Source organism: Nelumbo lutea, chromosome 5, assembly GCF_056320005.1.
Source record: "Nelumbo lutea isolate HS-2025 chromosome 5, American lotus-T2T, whole genome shotgun sequence".
Classification (NCBI taxonomy): domain Eukaryota; kingdom Viridiplantae; phylum Streptophyta; class Magnoliopsida; order Proteales; family Nelumbonaceae; genus Nelumbo; species Nelumbo lutea.
The window spans coordinates 18683445-18700965 of NC_142688.1; the positions used below are offsets into that span (position 1 = coordinate 18683445).

A 17521-nucleotide genomic window follows, 5' to 3' on the forward strand; every position below is an offset into this window, starting at 1 on the left:
CAATTCCAGTCTTCAATTTTAGAACGTTTGCCACTGTTTTCTTCAAACCAATTTGTGAATAATGTAAACTGCTCCTTTAAAATCGCTGCTACCAAATATTGCAAACCATTGTCTCTTTTGGTAAATTAGAATAAGTTGTCTTGCTTTCTTTATAAATAAACATTAAATGCATTTCACTGAAATGCCCTTTTGATCCCTACCTTTTGTTCTTTTAAGATTGAATGTTAAGGGTATTTTTTGTCTACTAAAATAAAAAACATCCAATGCAAAATTAAAATTTCTATAAAAAACTTCCCTGAGGTTTCTGACAATTATACAAACTTCTTTTGGAGTTTTATTTTAATAAAAACCTCCCTTGTAGTTTTGAAAAATCCTGCAGTTACATATTCTTATAGGAATAGTAAGACAAAAGCAATGTCTCATGAAAATAAAATTAGACATGAACAAAACTCATGACAAGATTGAATGGAGCTTTGTTAAAAAAGTCATAGAAAAAATGGGTTTTGGGGACAGATTCATAAAATGGATCATGATGTGTATTTCTACTGTGTCCTACTAGATTCTTGTGAATGGAAGTCTGGATAAGTAATTCCTCTCATCAAGAGGCTTGAGGCAAGGAGACACACCGTCTTCCTATTGATTATTAATTTGTTCAATTGTATTGTCTTTAACTCTCCAAAATATGTATGAGCCAAGAAAAATCTTTGGTATTCAACTAAATAGGCAGTGCCCTGCTATTACCCTTCTATCTTTTGCAAATGATTCCCACATATTTTCAAAAGCAAACCTATCTAGGGAGGAATGATCATGGAAGCTTTGAGGCATTATGGGGAAGTATCCGGGCAAAAGGTCAATTTCTCTAAATCCGAAGTCTTTTTCAGACGTCGTATGCATCAAAGACTTCAGAAAATCATCTCAAAAGCCATTGGTATTAAATGTTGATGGAGGACGATTTGACCCGACCTATGAAATGGTGACACGTGGACACTGACTCAGCATGAGCAACAACTCAGCATTGTAGCCTAGTGCGACCAAGTGACTGGCTCATAAAGCATCTCACTACATCGTAGTTCACAAAAGGAGAAGCTCGCCACAACGCGAGCTTCGGGTTCCCCGAGCTACCTTTGAAGGGATACTCCGAGGCAACTTTAGCTCGCGAGCTAGAGGAACTAGCTCGCCCAAGCTCCCAAGCAGACAAGTCATCCCGAGGACCAATTCTGTTAAAGGTAATCCTGAAGTATTCCGAGCTCGCTATAAAGTAGTTCGAGATTGGGCAGCATGGGCACTCCTCAGGAAGTTTCTACTAGACAGGAACACACCGATCTGCCTATAGATACCCCGAGGTAAAGACACCTCGGTCCAGAAAGCACGACTTAGCTTGCCACAGGCAGCTTGCCGCTTACGAGATATCCCGGCATAGGGTAACTTGCGGAAGGGTAGTTCGGCATATCGCAGGAAGACCTCCTGCCCAACCACGATACTCGACAAGTCTTGGGACAACAGCCATATCCCTTGTCAGACAGCGTCGTGCCTGCCACCTTTAGAGGGTGCCTCACACCTGACAGGCACGTAACCTGCGATGATGGCCCGCGCGTGCCACCTCAGCCCCTGCCAGTAACGGCTACGACAGGCTGACAATGGCGGTTATACCTACCCTGTCAGAGGCCAGTGAGCCGGAGGCAACATATTTCTGTTATAAGGAGCTTATTATCAAGGGAGAGAGGTATAATCTTCTACTCATGTGCTATCTGCACTCTTAGCATTCATCTTCTTTTTGCTTCTCCTATAGAATACTAACTTAAGCATCGGAGTGTTCTCACCGGATAACCCCCGGGGATTCATCTTCTTCTCCATCTCAGGTACCTTTCGAGAGCCACACAAGTGTCAGCTAGGAGTGACCGGATCACGCACCATCAAATGTGTTAACAAGCCATCCTCCTATCTTGGTCTTGCCTCACAATATCAGCAAAACAAAGGAAAACATATTTAATTACTTATATGAGAGAATGGGAAACAAAACAAATGCTTGGAAAAATCATTTTCTCTCTTATGTAGGAAATGAAGTTATGTTAAAGTTTGTCTTGACTTCAGGTCCCACCTATCCTATGTCATGTTTTTTGCTTCCCAAAGGCATATGCAATCAGATAGCAAAGACCCAAAAGAAATTTTTGTGGGGGGAGTCAAAGATCATGGAAAGATAAATTAGATTAGTTGGAAAAAAGTTTATAAGAGACAATTTCAACAGGCCTATGCTTTAGGGACCCCCAAGCTCTCAATCTAACTCTTCTAGCCAAACTAGCTTGGAGATTATGTGAAAATAGAGGAAAAGTTTATTTTCCTGGTATACCCATCTCTTAAGTGGGTAAATAACTTTCCCACTTAGGAGAAAATTATCAATAATTAAATGAAGCAAAAAATGTCCATTTTAATAATGGAATTGTATAATTAAAATGGTCATTACCTTATTTACATGAGAAATTAAAGAACATATATAAATGCACTTACCTAGGTAATTGCATTTACTCGGTTAAATAACTATCCAAAAAGCGAGCAGGGCCTTAAAGTCATGAGTGCCTATGAGTTCGGATTTGCTCATTATACTGTGATCCTTACACCAGACATCACAACCACATCCCACCGTGTCTTAAAGTCATTACCAGCTGAACGTTTGGGAACCAAGTTTGGCTATGGCAAAGATGACGAGTCAAGCATTTAGTCGAGGGGGGTGGTGTAAGCTAAGCTGTTTCGTGGGTTGGTGTAGGTCTGGTTCCCTTTGAAAAGCACATAGTTGAGGTTAATGTTCATGGGATTGTCAGACCATGGGAGGTAAGGGTAGACGTTGAGGAAGAAACAGGATTGGCTCGGGTTCAAGAATTGTAATAGAGGCTTCATCAACGGTATGGAGATATCAGACTGAACGCTCCGTTTGAAGGTGGAAAAGATGATTGAAGGACATCTATGGTAGCTGTAGTCCCAATTTTGATGTTTTTGATGTTGTGGATTTATGTTGGTCGATTTACAGGGTTGTAAAACTCAAATTGAAGACTCCACTCGTCGATCGATTTACAACCTCATGTTGGTCGATTTATAGAGTTTTCAGAATCGCCTGTGAAAACCATATTGAAGACGGTTGTGTTGCAGGGTTTTGTCTTTGAGCTTTGGATCTTCTAAGCAGTAGGGGGTCTAGACGGCATTGCAAAATTAGAGGAGCTTCCAATTTGACTTAAGGGCAAAATGAACATTTTGGCCCTTACGTCAATATTTTAACGATAATGGTAATTTTCAGAAATAATAGAGATAGTGTTAGACAATAATTAAACAATAGGGGTATACTTAGTCAATTAGTTAAACCATATGGATAATTAAAAAAACAACAAGAAAAAAGGAGTCTTGAGGGATCATGTAGGGATGCAAAATGGATCAGATCAGATTCGGATCAGGGTATATTCGGATCCAATCCAACATTGTTAATGCCAGATCCGATACAATTAGAAGATCTGATTGGATCTGATAGGACTTTATTTGAATTCGAATGCAATCAGATCTTTGGATCTTCGGATATGATTTAATTTGACTTGTTTTCATAAAAAAATAATAATTTGTTAAAATAAAAAAATATAACAAATTAAATAAAGAAAAAACAAAAAAGGTAAATTTTAATCATTTTCATCATATATATACATGCTTTTTATAAAAAATAAATAATACAACAAATTTATCAAAAAACATTATAAATAATATATATATATATAAATAAATAGCATATATATTATATTTTGTATATATCATATTTATAAATATATAACACATTGGATCAGATTTTTTTTGATCGGATAGGGGGATCCGAATTTGATCTAATTTATATGATTTGATCCGAATATCAACAAGGGCGATCTGAATTCGAGCAAATAGGATAGGATCTGATTATGATCCAATCCATTTGCACCCCTAGGGTCATGTTTGGTTCCTAATTTTTGCTCTAGGCCACGTTTGTTTGGGGTGGAAAATCGAACCGGGATAAACTTTATACCTCGATTCGATTTTCCACATGTTTGGAAAGCATGTAGTTTTACATCGTAAATCGATGTAAAACTGATTTTTTAAATTTGTTACACCGACGATCGATGTAAAATATACATCAAAATTATCAGTGGAGTTTTACGTCTCTTTCTTCCCCCCCCCCCCCCCCCCCTTTTCTCTCTCTCTCTCCTCTCTTCTTTTTCTTCCCCCTTTTTTTTTCTTTCTCTGTTCCATTGTTCCATCATGGCCGCTGCAACCAATTGCAATGGCAGATCTGAAACTAGGGTGGCAGTGGCAGGTCTGTTCTCTATCTTCTTCTTTCATTCTCTCTCTTTCTTTTTTCTCCTCATTTTTTTTCTTCTTCTTCATCTGCTTTCCTCCTCCTTTGTGTAAAATTTCACAGAATTTACACCTTGACAATCAAACATAATCAGTGTAAATTTTCAAAATTTACCGTTCCCAATTTCCATCAGCAACTGAACCGATTCACATTTCCCATCGGTGTAAAACTGAATTTACACCTAAAACAAATGCAGGCTTAGTGCTTTGGTTTTACGAGTAGTTGTGACATACGAGATCCAAACGTCATTACTTTTTAGGTGGTGTTTGGGATCATTGCCTTTTTTTTGAGAAAACAAAACCACATTAGATTTTGAGGAAATGACGAAAAAATGCATCAATTTATGACGTTTGGTTAGCTGCTTCTAAAAAAAAACAAATGTTTTATTGTTCTTTTTCTTTTCAAAAAATTGTTCGAAAACATTTTTGTTTTTTCTTTCCACAAAGCGTTTTTTAGCATGATGACTGATGTGACTCTACATGATTCCGTTTTCTCGAAAACAGCAATAGAACCAAACAGCACCATGAAAAACGTTTTATCAAAAATTGAAAAAACGCAATGGTCCAAACACCTCCCTAGTCTTCTACCATATATTCCCTGCGTGAAAAGTCCGCATGATCAGAAATTACTCATTGCCAGTTGCCAGAGCTTTTTAAGAGTCCCAGAGCACGCACACAGTATAGAGGTCTCATAACTCATACGGAGCGGGAGCGCGGGTTCTTCCTCCACCAAAGGGCGTGCGGCCGAGCGAGAGAGAGGGTTTTAGTGATGGAAGGTTGGGATCCGAACACGAAATCGACACTGACGCAGATCCCTCTGTTGACGACGAAGGCGGGTCCAAGGGATGGAGCGGCCTGGACGCAGAGGCTGAAGGAGGAGTACAAGGCGCTGATTGCGTACACGGGGATGAACAAATCCAACGACAACGACTGGTTCAGGATATCTGCTGCGAACCCTGAGGGGACGAGGTGGACTGGTAAGTGCTGGTACATCCACAACCTCCTCAAATACGAATTCGATCTCCAATTCGACATTCCCGTCACATACCCTTCCACCGCTCCGGAGATCGAGCTCCCCCAGCTCGATGGAAAGACACATAAGGTTCATCCTTTGTCTTTTTTCTTTCTTCTATCCTCCCTTCTTTTCTTCTTTCAAAGCTTTTCTGGGTGATTAATTTTTAATTGTTGTTATTTGTTCTGTATTTTTCTTTTAGATGTATAGAGGTGGGAAAATCTGCTTGACCGTGCACTTCAAGCCACTGTGGGCCAAAAACTGGTAAATATATTCCTTTATATATACTTTTAATGAAATGTCTCCTCAATTTTCTTTTAATTTCGTATATTTTGGATGCATGATGTTCGAAGCCTTTAAAATTTTTTCTTTGAATCTTGGTTATCATTTTTTTTGTGTGGATGGTATGGAATTGATGGGTCTTATGACCCATGAAACAAATAGTTAATGACAATATATTTCTTTCGTTCCTTATTTTGAAATTTGATGTTGGTTATTTCGCTCATTAGTGGGAGTACAAGAGTAGTTTGGGGTTCCTTTCTAAAAAAATTACTTTCTTATTCTGGAACTGAAAATAGTATATCATACCTCAGAACATCATCATCTGGACCCATACGCTAAACTAGCTAGAAAAATTCTGAAAAGGTATATGGCCAATTCTTGATTTCAGATTTTGTTTATCTTGACAGTCCTAGATTTGGTATTGCGCACGCTCTATGTTTGGGTCTTGCACCATGGCTTGCTGCAGAGGTGCCCATCCTTGTCGACTCTGGAATGCTCAAGCACAAAGATGATGCAGCTGTGTCTAGTGAATCTTAGTCTGTATTTTATTGTTGAGACCTCAGACAATGACTAATTCAAAGATCTCCAAGCTTCAGGAAAATAATAAGTGTTCAGGTTGATTTATCAGTAATATCCCTTCAAATGTACATTTGGCATTCAAGTACAGTTAGATACGAGATTTTGGCCAGTAAATATTTTTCTGTTGGAAAATTTCATTCTTCATTGCTTATAAAAAAAAATTTCATGCTTCATCAATATGGATATATAAGGCTACTTAATTCAGTCTGTATGATCAAATGGCTAATGATTTCTTAACTAACTTATGTCTGGTGTCATCATCATTATCACCATCATCGTGGGGTTTACGTGTCATCATCATCATCACCATCTTTGCATTATCCCAACTATATGGGGTTGGTTACATGGATCCTGTTTCTCCATTCCATTCTGTTCAGTCCATACCCATTGCTAAATTATGGGTGCTTAAATCATTTCTTAGTACTTCCACCCAAAATCCTTTTGGGTCTGCCCTCGGATCTTCTTGTACTTTCAACTTGTAACAGATCACCTTTTCTAATAGGTGTTGTAGATGGGCTTCTATGCATGTGAAAAAAACCATCCCAATCTACTTTTTTCGTTTTATCACCTATTGGAGCTACTCATAGGTTCCTTCATATGATTTCATTTCTAACCGTGTCTTTTCTAGTTTTACCTCTCATCCATCTAAGCATTTGCATTTTGCCACATTGATTTTTTGGACATGCACCTCCCCACGTTTCCCATCCTATTCAAATTCTAACTCGTTTGGTGTTGCCAATTAAATTTCCACCCGACACTTGTCAACATTCTGAAAACATGAAACCTGAATTTAAGGCTTGTCAGCACTGTTCAAACTTGAAAACATCCATGGTAACTGTACATGGACAAGTTGAATTGTTATTTGATCCCTCTATCTACTTCGGGTCAGTGCAATGAGCAACTAGACTTTTGAGTTTTGACTAAACAAATTGAGCTAAACAAACTGAGGTGGGTATCTCCATTATTGTATTCAAGCTCAACCTCTGGGTATGAAGTGCAATCAGTTGCTTAGCAGGCAGAGAACACAAACTTCTGAATCTCTTGTTTCTGCAACAACCTACATTTTCTGCAACAACCTTTCCTCTGAGAGAAATCAGATAGACTTAAACTAAAGCCTTTAAACTTTCTGCTGCAAGCATAGGCCAAATGCTTTTCTCTATCAGATTCTGCAAGTATGAATAAAGAAGTACAAGGGTATGCTACATAACATCTGACAAGCAAAAAAATGAGAAATATATCAGGCATTTCATGGAAAGAAACAGATGAGATACTTCATTGCTATGAACTAGAAATTTTGATCTGAACCATGATTTTAAAGTAATTGATCAGAATGGCTGTCTGACTGGATGAAAAATCCTATGGAAGATGTTTGATTAGAAACCCACATAGAGTTCAGGAGATCCATGACACCATGTAATCCTTCTGACCATAACTGCATTACTTAAATTCCATATTACTATCTTTTTTTTTTATGAATAAATTCCATATTACTATCTACAGCGAGTTATTCGTGGGTGTTGTAAACAGATACCAACTAAAGGGGCTGGAATCATAATCATGGCTTCTCATCCTTGGGTGTAGATCCATAGGACTAGAAGCTACACTTGTACAACCCATTACAATGGGTTCTTGGTTACCCACTCAATGGGCTGTAGGCCAATTTATCCAAACAAATTCTTGTCTGGTTGGCTAACTTATCAAGTGGATTCACAGTTCTTTTCTTGGGGTGGTTGGAGGGACTGTCAGTCCTGTATCTGCATAAACACAGACAGCCCTTGTCTGCTCTTTCTTGATTCTAGTGTTTGAATAATGGTTGGTGAAAGCTCTATGTTGATTTTTGGTCTTTCCTTAACATGCTTCTCTTTGTTCTTTTGTCTGAACAAAAGGTTACAAAACTCTATATGCTGTCCTGGTTTCTCATTGGTCCTCATTCCTCACCACCTCTTATTGTTTGAACAATGGAACATGTTGCTTATTAAGGTGAATCTGTGCGTGTGTGGTTTTATTTGCTTAAATTTCTCTTTTTTGTGTATTCTGTGTGAATTTTTATTTTTGGGGAAATTTGCCCAGTATATAATCCCCCCTCTATGATTCCTTTTTTGTTATTATTAGTTTCTTGGTTACTGATTGAAAAATTGAAGACAATGGAGGTGGGGGGTGGGGGGGAACTCACTTGAGTCATATCATCAATCAAGGCTGAAGATGACTATGAGAAAGAAAAATAGAATCCTCTTCCATGTGACAAAAAAAGGTGGGTTTCTTCAGGATATCTTGATTTTATATACTCTTGCATAGCTTTCATACGTTAGTATATTAAGAAAAAAAATTTGGGGGATTTCTCATACAACTAAGTATCTTTATTTGCTTCTTTAAAAACAAATATCCACTGTTGTCTAGTTGACTATGTGATCGTATCAACATTGACATTATACTTGAAGAGGGTATTATGATCGTTTTATTATATCTCAAATAAGCACTTGTTTGTATTTGACACCCAATTTATTTTTTAAAATAAGCACTTATTTTATATTGGATGTTTGGTAATATTTTTCTCTAATAAGCACTTAAATAAATATTTGTGATTATTTTGTCCTTCATTTTCTTTTAAATTTTCAAAATACACCCTTTCTTTGAAAGCACTTTTATTAAATTACTTTTATAAAAATACTTTTATGAAATTATTTTTGTAAAAGTATTTTTATGAAAGTACTTTTGTAAAAGTATTTTATGAAAGTGCTTTTGTAAATGTATTTTTATGAAAGTACTTTTGTAAAAAGTATTTTTATAAAAGTACTTTTGTAAAAAGTATTTTTATTAAAGTACTTTTATGAAAACACTTTTAAGAAAGTATTTTTATGAAAGTACTTTTATGAATGCTTTCATAAAAGTGCTTTCGTAAAAGTACCTTTATAAGTGTTTTTGTAAAAGTATTTTTATAAAGTGTTTTCATAAAAGTACTTTTATAAAATTCAACTAGGGATAATTTTATAAGTGGTATTTTAAAATTCAAATAGGAATAATTTTGGAAGAAAAAAAAATGATTAATAAGTGTTTATTGTATAAGCACTTAAAAAAATTAGAAATTTGGGCTTAAAATATTAGTTTCTATTTTTAAAATAAATATTTATTTTAGGCTTATTTCTCAAATACCAATAAGTGCTCAATGGTCCAAATAATCACTCTTAGACATGGCCTTAGTACATTAAGAAAAGCAGATATTCCTATTATCGTTAAGTAAAGCGGCTTTTCCTATAATCGTTTCTCCTCTATTCGTCTTAGTCTCTCTTTCCCCATTATTCATGTAGAGATTTTAACGGATTAACAGTGAGCCGTAAATGAATGAAATGAGGTTTAAGCGCTTTGCTAAGGAGGCTTCATTGTTATTTGATTTGCAGCACATCGATGCACTTACAATTACAGAGCAAGACCTTTTGAACAGCCCAAGTGTGGAAAGAAATCAGCCATTAAAGAAGTGTAGAAAATAAAGGTTCAACTTAGGGTTTAGATAAAAAAGAAATACAATTGCAGATAAGGCTCAATTTGGAAGGAATATAAATACAAATTTGTTGAGTATAAAATTTTATATTTTATAATATTTTGTATGTATTTGTATTTGTACTCTTTCCAAACTGAGCATAAGACTGTTTGGTTGCTGTGTAAATTTATTTGCACTAGTATAAATGTATGGGAGTGCAAATGTAAAAAAATGTAAATTCTTTTTTAATTTTGTTTTAGATTTTACTTTATTCTGCTTCATGTCTTAATTTACTTCATTTGTATTGCAATCAAACAAAATAAGCTAAAATTTGAAACAAAAATAGGTCAGAATTTACACTAAAATCATTTGCACTGCCATAGTTTTGTATCAGTTCAAATGGAAATTCAACCATAATTTACGTGTGTCTCGTGCAGGGTTTTTACCGGGATCATGTAGGTCCATGGCCAATTAAGCTGGCAATTCATCCGGTTAATCCTGATTCCTGAAGTATTAAAATAAATTTAATAGCATCTAAAAAGCCAAAAAAAAGGGAGGAGAAGAAAGCCACACCAATTTTTTTTTTTTTTTTGGGTAAAATGAATAACCATCTTTCTGTATTATAAAATAAAGGGATAATAGTTGTCTAGGGGCTTTTCAGATTTTTTTTAGTAAAGCATATAAAAAAGAACATTTAAATAAGACCCCAAGCTCCCACATAATTGCTTTGCTTTAGTGAGATCAGAAGATAGGACCAGCTGCGAGGATCTCCTCGGTCAGTGAATTATCCTTTCCTATCTTGTAATTCATAAACCCCTGAAAATTTTTCTGGAACAAACCTGCAAGCTTCAACAGGGTGTCCTTGTATGCATTCTTGTCCGACCACTGCAATCCAAAATTTTCATATATTAGTGGAAACAAAACTAACACACGCACACATATTACAACTGGAGGTCGAGAGCACTTTAAATTTGAAGGAAGCCAAGAGGGTAAGGAAAAGCCAACTGACAGTGTTCATTGAATCCAGGATTTGTGAAGGGACGCCCTCAATTTCAGTGGGGATCTCAAGCCCGAAAACTTCAGTTTTGGTGTAATTAGCTCTCAGGAGACTACCGGAGTGGATAGCATCAATAATCTTCCTTGTGTGTGCCAACTTGATGCGGTTACCCGAGCCATAGCTGCGAGGAGTAAAATGGTGAATCGCATTCATATCCATTTATTCCAGTTTCCAAGGGATAATAGGGATAATTGATGGTAATATGACTGAAGACTGACTGGCATACCTTCCACCTGACCAGCCAGTGTTAACTAGCCAACCAGTGGCTCCATGTTTGCTCATCTTCTCCGCCAGCATAGCCGCATACTTGGTGGGATGCAACATGATAAATGCTGCTCCAAAGCAGGCTGAGAACGTTGCCTGTGGCTCCTTTATACCATCCTCTGTCCCGGCCACCTGTTTTTAATTCCAGGAAATGGTCATATGATTGATAATTGCAGAAATTTCGGAAACCTGTAACAATTTCCAGCTTCAACGAAGCTTGTCTGTAGAATTATGCATGACTCGTAAGTTTAGAATTCACAATTCATTTTAATTTGGCATTTGAAGGAAAATACCAGAGCCGTGTAGCCGCTGATAAAATGGTACATGGTCTGGGCCAAGCTCAACTTGCTCACCGGCGGGAGCACACCAAAGGCATCACATGCTAGAAGAATGACATTCTTTGGGTGTGGACCCACGCAAGGAATCTTCGCATTAGGGATGTACTCAATTGGGTATGCTGCTCGAGTGTTCTCTGCAGTAAGTAATAGAGAGTAGAAACACAAATCAGAAGAAATCATTCTCAGCCTGACAGATTGATTCTGGTTTTATCTGATGTATATTGCCAATCTAACTCGATCAATCAATCTTTAAATTCCTGATTTATTATAGTAACCTGTAACAGATTTGTCGGAATAATCCACCTCGCGAGTGTGCTCGTCGAACACCACATTTTCCAGCACTGTCAATGGTGCCAACCACAAGTCATTAATGGTTAATGGAATTAGGAGTCAGACATTGATCAAGATCAAACTGAGTATATCCCCAATCCAACCCCCCCCAGGCCAATACATAAATCAAATGATAAATGAGTTCTGTCCCCATTAAAAAAGAGTAAGAAAAGAGCAAAAGGAAGGTGGGGGGTGGGAATGGGGGATTAGTACCGGTTCCAAACTTAATGGCATTCCAGATATCAGGCTCCTTTTCCCTTGAAAGGTCAATGCACTTGGCATAGCAACCGCCCTCAATGTTGGACACACCGTTCTCACTCCAGCAGTGTTCATCATCTCCAATTAAATACCTATTATGATCCGTAGACAAAGTTGTCTTCCCAGTTCCTAACGACATTCAAAACATAGTTTGGTAACTGATCAGCAGCGATAAAGGAAATGGAAGTGAAATCAAAAAGCTAACAACCAGGATTGCAAATAAAAAAAAAGAAAAGAAAGAATTCAAGGGAGGCGGAGGGCGACAAGACCATCTAATCTCTCGGGGGCATGCAGCAACGATCCAGTAATAGTGTACCTGATAATCCAAAGAAGAGGGCGACATCGCCATCTTTGCCCATATTGCAGCCAGAATGTAAAGACAGGATTTGACGCTTAGGCATGAGGTAGTGCATAACGCTGAACAGACCCTTCTTCATTTCCCCGGCGTACTGCGTGCCAAGGATGACCATCTCCCTCCTAGCAAGGTTAAGATCTACGCTTGTGGAGGATGTCATGTAGTGGGTGTATCGATTACACGGGAACTGCCCAGCATTGTAAATGGTGAAGTCTGGAGTACCGAAATTCTCCAGCTCTTCAGCCGTGGGTCGGATACACCTGCAACTCCACGCGGTTATCCATTTCTACACTAACTAATACTTTTGTTCTATCTCTGTACACTTTTTTTTTCATTAACTCAAAGCTTAGATGCCTAGCTAGTGATTTCTATCATGGGATGATGGTGGGTAAATAGTACAGATGGTTAATCAACAAATCAACACAGTACGTATCAATATGTATATATCAACGACAAGAAAGGACTTATCTGGCAAGGCCCAGGCCCATTAACCATTGAGAGGACTGAGGATGAGGATGGATGGATTCGGTTTTCGGAAAACAAAATATGCTGATTTATGTAATTTCGCTTTTACTTACATGTTGTGCATAAACAATGAATGGTAAGCTCTGGCCGACACAATCCGGACTTTGATTCGGTGCTCTGGGTCCCAGTTTAGAAACTGATCATTCACATATACCTGAAATTGCATTATACATTCAGTTATTACTAAATACCTTTTCTTAGTAAATATTGTGTCCAACGGATAATCGGAACTGATCCGAACTGAATTAACTTAGTCTAGTTTAAATATGAAGTTTCAAAGTCCATTAGGCCACCTAGTTTTTTAATAGTTGCAAGAAATTTTGGATTAGTGAATAGTGATTAATGAACAATTTTTGTGATTAATTTTTCATTTAAATTTTATCACAAGAGATTGCTGAAATGATGTTCAATTTATGACTTTTTAAATTTAGCAAGATTTTATCACAAGGATGAACTTAGAACTGAAACCGATCCAAGCCGATCCAATCCGACTCAAACCAATCAAGCCGGTTTTACTTAATACTGGATCGGTTTTGATTTCTATGTCAGGTAACCCGACCAGATCGGATCAATTAGAAAAACTACAATAAGCTGATCCACCCGACCCGTGAACAGACGGGTTAATCCCAAAACCCGCACCGATCCCGTTATTCGTGGAATCGTGGGAACTCACATGAAGGATATTGTAGTTTAGCAACGGCCCCACACAAATAAGACAAGAAAAGAGACTGTTGAACGGACCATTCCAGTCAATTTACAGAGGAAGCCAAGAAAGTTGTCGCCGAAGAAAATTAAGAAAAATAATGGTGAGTGATACCAGTCATCGGACGCAAGTTAAGAGAAGACCTATAAAGCTTCCACCGTTAAAAAAAATGATTCAGAGATGAATCAGATGATGTATGAAGGCTGATCGATCGACATGAACACAGGTTGGATCTGTTGTTGATAGAAAGAGAACCATAATTCCGCGGTCGGTCGCGGAGGCGTGTTGCTAAATACAGCATAGGTTATCCTTTTCGGGAAGAAGAACAATTTATTAAAGCTTCCCCATTTCTTTGTGTAGGCTCTTTGTATGCAATTTTTTTTTTAACCAGAAATAATAAAATAGATGGACCCAACCCATCCCCATGGGACATGGAAATGAATAATGAATTCCTAATTTCCAAAAAAATAATAGACCTTATCCTACCTTGCAAATGGACAACTCAATATTTCTTAGTTGAATTATAAAACATTAATGGCTGAAATCCAAAATGAAGGAAGGAAAAGAAAAAAAGAGAAAGGATACCTTATCTAGCGAGTTCAAGTAATCAACGGCTCTTTCTCTGTTCACCAGGAAAGTGTGCTCGTCCATTTCAATGTTGGGTGAACCCCTATATATTTTGTCAAAAGAGAGGTCCATAATGAAACCAATGGGTGAGAAGAAACGAAAGTGAAGATTCAACTACACCACAGGAAAAAAAAAAAAGACGAGTGAAGACCCAACTTACTTTTCCCACCAAAGCTCATTTTCTGTTGTCTCATCCCTTACGACGCGTTTATCTCTAGGAGAGCGACCTGTCTTAGCTCCTGACAGCGTCGCCAAGGCTCCATTCGACGTTATGAACGATCCATGCTCGTACTTTATGGCTTGCTCGTACAGCTCTGTCGGGAACGATCGTCAATTCATCTTTCACATCCACATAATTCAAATATACAGAATAACCCGAGAGAGAGAGAGAGAGAGCCCGGAAGAAGCTGTAGAACCAGAACATGGGAAAAAAGAAAAAAAACTATATCCATGCATCTATCTATTTAGATAAATTAACCGATACGATAACGCGAAGTTTTCATTCAGTGATTCGGTTAAATCACGAAATACAAACAACTTGGAGTAAAGGAAAACAATAAAAAAAGAATAGTTGGTTAAGGGTTCAGGAGAATGAAACCTGCTGGAGAAAGATTATAGAGGATGTGGGTGAACTTTAAAGCGCTGTCACTGATGCTGATTGCCGGTGTGTAGTGATGCTCGTGAGCAACTCTGGGTGTTTCGGATTTTCTCGCCGGGTCTCCTTTCACCACCTTTGGCCCCGTCTCCCTCGTCAGCGACGCCAAGGAGGCACTGTTTCAGAACAAAGTTCACAAATATTATAAACACCGATTTTCCGAAAATACCCATAGAACTTCAAGCAGCCAAAAGGAATGCAACAAACAGCAAGCTAATTTTGGTAATTCACTCAGAAGTTAGCATGCTAATTTTAATGAAGGAACCATTAAAATGGGTTGAATGCGTTTTCAATAAAAAAACAAAAAAACAAAAAAACAAAAAATTCTCTTTGATTCACTCTTACCTGATGGATTGGAGCTGCTGCTTTTGGCGCTCCTCTTCGGAAATTGTGGCAAAAGCACCTTGAGTTCCTTTGATCGGCGTAGTTGGCGCTGATTTCTTTTTCTGGAGGGAATGCAGTTCATCGATCGTCTGAGCTTTAACCGGAGGGGAACTGTCGTCGTGACAGATTCCATTTTGCTTCTTATGAGTTTGGATCCTCGCGAGCCCGTTGCCAGCAGCTGCAACGTTCTTGAAGCTGAATTCCTGGTTCCCGTTTCCGGTTCCGTTCGCCGCCATCTCCTTTCAGCAACCTTGTTATTGGTTGATCAACAAATATAAAATCTCAGATACTCGAACAAGCGAAGAACATCCTCAAAGAATATATGCATAGGAAAATTCAAATAGAGCATCACAAAAGTATAGAAAAAAGATATAGACAAATGACTTAAAAAATCTCAGAAAATTCGGATTTTTAAACGCTATTATAATTTAGAGATAAGTTTTTCATGTAAATTTTTATTCCATATGCAACACAACACTATCCAGTACTTGCCCGACATTATAAAATAGTTGTGTATGGACTTCTCCCATATGAACGTTGAAGTTTTAAAGGTTTGGGCCATATACAAGGATCTAGATAATTTACTCATATTAATTTTTCTGTGGAAATGTTCTCGATCGATGGTATTGTTATTTCTGCCGGAGGTTTCTGAGTTCACGTAGAATTCATCAATAAGTTCAAGATAGATAAAATTTAAAACAGTAAAACCACCAAAAACCAGAGGCTTTGCAGCGCAACATGTTGAAATTGAGACAGATGATTCACAGAGGGGGTGATTCACAGAGTTCATCAAACAGAAACGAAAGCATAGGAATTGGATCAAGAGGGAGGGAGCTCACCAGAAAAGGCAGAAACTGGAAGCTCGAAACAAGAAAGAAGAACAAAATGAAACCCTAAAACAAATGAAAAACGGAAGGGGAAATCGATGTATCCACCATCCAATTTCAGTAGAGGGAAGGCTCCGAATATAGCAGACGGGAAGGGTGCGAAAATAGAGTAGTAAGCACTCCCTTTTAAAGCCATCTACTAACCCAAGTTTAACCAAACTCCAGCCCAGTTCTCTGAAACCATTTCAACCATGGTTAAATCCTAACACATTTGGGATTTTTCCCAAGGGTCAAAACGGTTAGTTTGAATCGTTTCTTCATTTATCCAAAACTGTATAATAGGCTGCATTGGATTTTTCTTTTGATTTCCGTGAATATAGCTTCGCTGTCCTCCGTGTATTTGTTATTTAATTGGAGTTGGTTGAATGAATAGACAAGAATGGGGTGTGTGTGTTTTGGGTGGCTTAAGTAGGGGGCGACCGGCGACGGCCATCCCGATCCCGGAATACCTGGCCCATGGATATCGCAAAATTGGGGATTAGATCGGCCTAGTCAGGCCCATAAGCACGCAACTTTATTAAATAGAACTTATAGAATTACAGAGAATTACTTTGTTTTGCGATAAAGATTTCCTCTTTGTACTATGACCGTGAGACAAATACCCCTTCCGTTAACTTTTTCTACAATTGGGAGAAAACAGTGTTCATTTTCCTTGACCTTCTTTCTCTACTCCACTTGTTCATTGGTTCAGAACTTCATTCAGATCTCTCTCGCCTGCGACAAAGCAGCTTCTTCTCTTCTGCTGCTTCCGTTAAAAATGGCTGCCCACCTTCAGCTACTCTTGTTTTTATTAACTAAAACGTTGCTCCTCCGATCATCTTTCGTCGTCGATTTTGCCTTCAACGGCTTCAGTTTGTCTGATCTTTTATTCTACGGCACCGCAACGCTCGAATCCCGTCTTCTCGTCCTCACAAACACTACCGCCTTTACCGTTGGTCGAGCACTTTACAATTCTAAGATGCCTATAAGGGCCCCCAACACGTCCGCTATCCTCTCCTTCTACTCTATCAAGTATGGATTGATTACTCGGATTCTCTGCTTAATGTCACTATGGCCCAAGCCGGAACGAAAAGGCCTCAACAATTTTTTATTAGTACTCCTATCAACCTCTCCGACATTCTCTTGGATGAAATGTATGTTGGTTTCACTGTGGCGACGGGACAGTTAGTTGAATACCATAGGATTCTTGCTTGGAGCTTTAGTAATTCGAATGCCTCCATCGGAGATTCCTTGACTACTTTGAATCTGCCATCATTTGTTCCTCCCAAAAACTCCGTTTTTCGGTCCAAAGGATTCATTTCGGGGATTACAGTGGCGGTTCTCTTTATTCTTGCCTGTTCTGCGGTGATATCTTGACTTTTGGTTAAAAGGAGGAGGAGAAGGTGAGGGAGAGAGCAGAGATGGAGGATTGAGAAGATTGAGAACTAGAGT

At 38.1% G+C, this 17521-nt stretch overlaps 2 protein-coding genes across 2 annotated transcripts; one reads left to right on the forward strand and one right to left on the reverse strand.

The window, feature by feature from the left end:
- Window positions 1-4136: 4136 nt before the first annotated feature.
- On the forward strand, window positions 4137-6364 carry LOC148850730 (ubiquitin-fold modifier-conjugating enzyme). The gene is made up of 4 exons (XM_088946020.1): window positions 4137-4318; window positions 5000-5461; window positions 5574-5635; window positions 6061-6364. Exons 1-4 carry the CDS (start codon window positions 4286-4288, stop codon window positions 6188-6190), a joined length of 687 nt encoding a protein of 228 aa, XP_088802146.1. The 5' UTR covers window positions 4137-4285; the 3' UTR covers window positions 6191-6364.
- Window positions 6365-10037: 3673 nt separating this feature from the next.
- LOC148850731 (phosphoenolpyruvate carboxykinase (ATP) 1-like) lies at window positions 10038-16471 on the reverse strand. The gene is made up of 13 exons (XM_088946019.1): window positions 16043-16471; window positions 15165-15453; window positions 14763-14935; window positions 14325-14478; window positions 14123-14207; window positions 12888-12988; window positions 12271-12569; window positions 11910-12083; window positions 11642-11707; window positions 11322-11500; window positions 10991-11160; window positions 10717-10885; window positions 10038-10592 (listed from the first exon to the last, which is right to left on the reverse strand). Exons 2-13 carry the CDS (start codon window positions 15437-15439, stop codon window positions 10449-10451), a joined length of 1989 nt encoding a protein of 662 aa, XP_088802145.1. The 5' UTR covers window positions 15440-15453; window positions 16043-16471; the 3' UTR covers window positions 10038-10448.
- Window positions 16472-17521: the final 1050 nt, after the last annotated feature.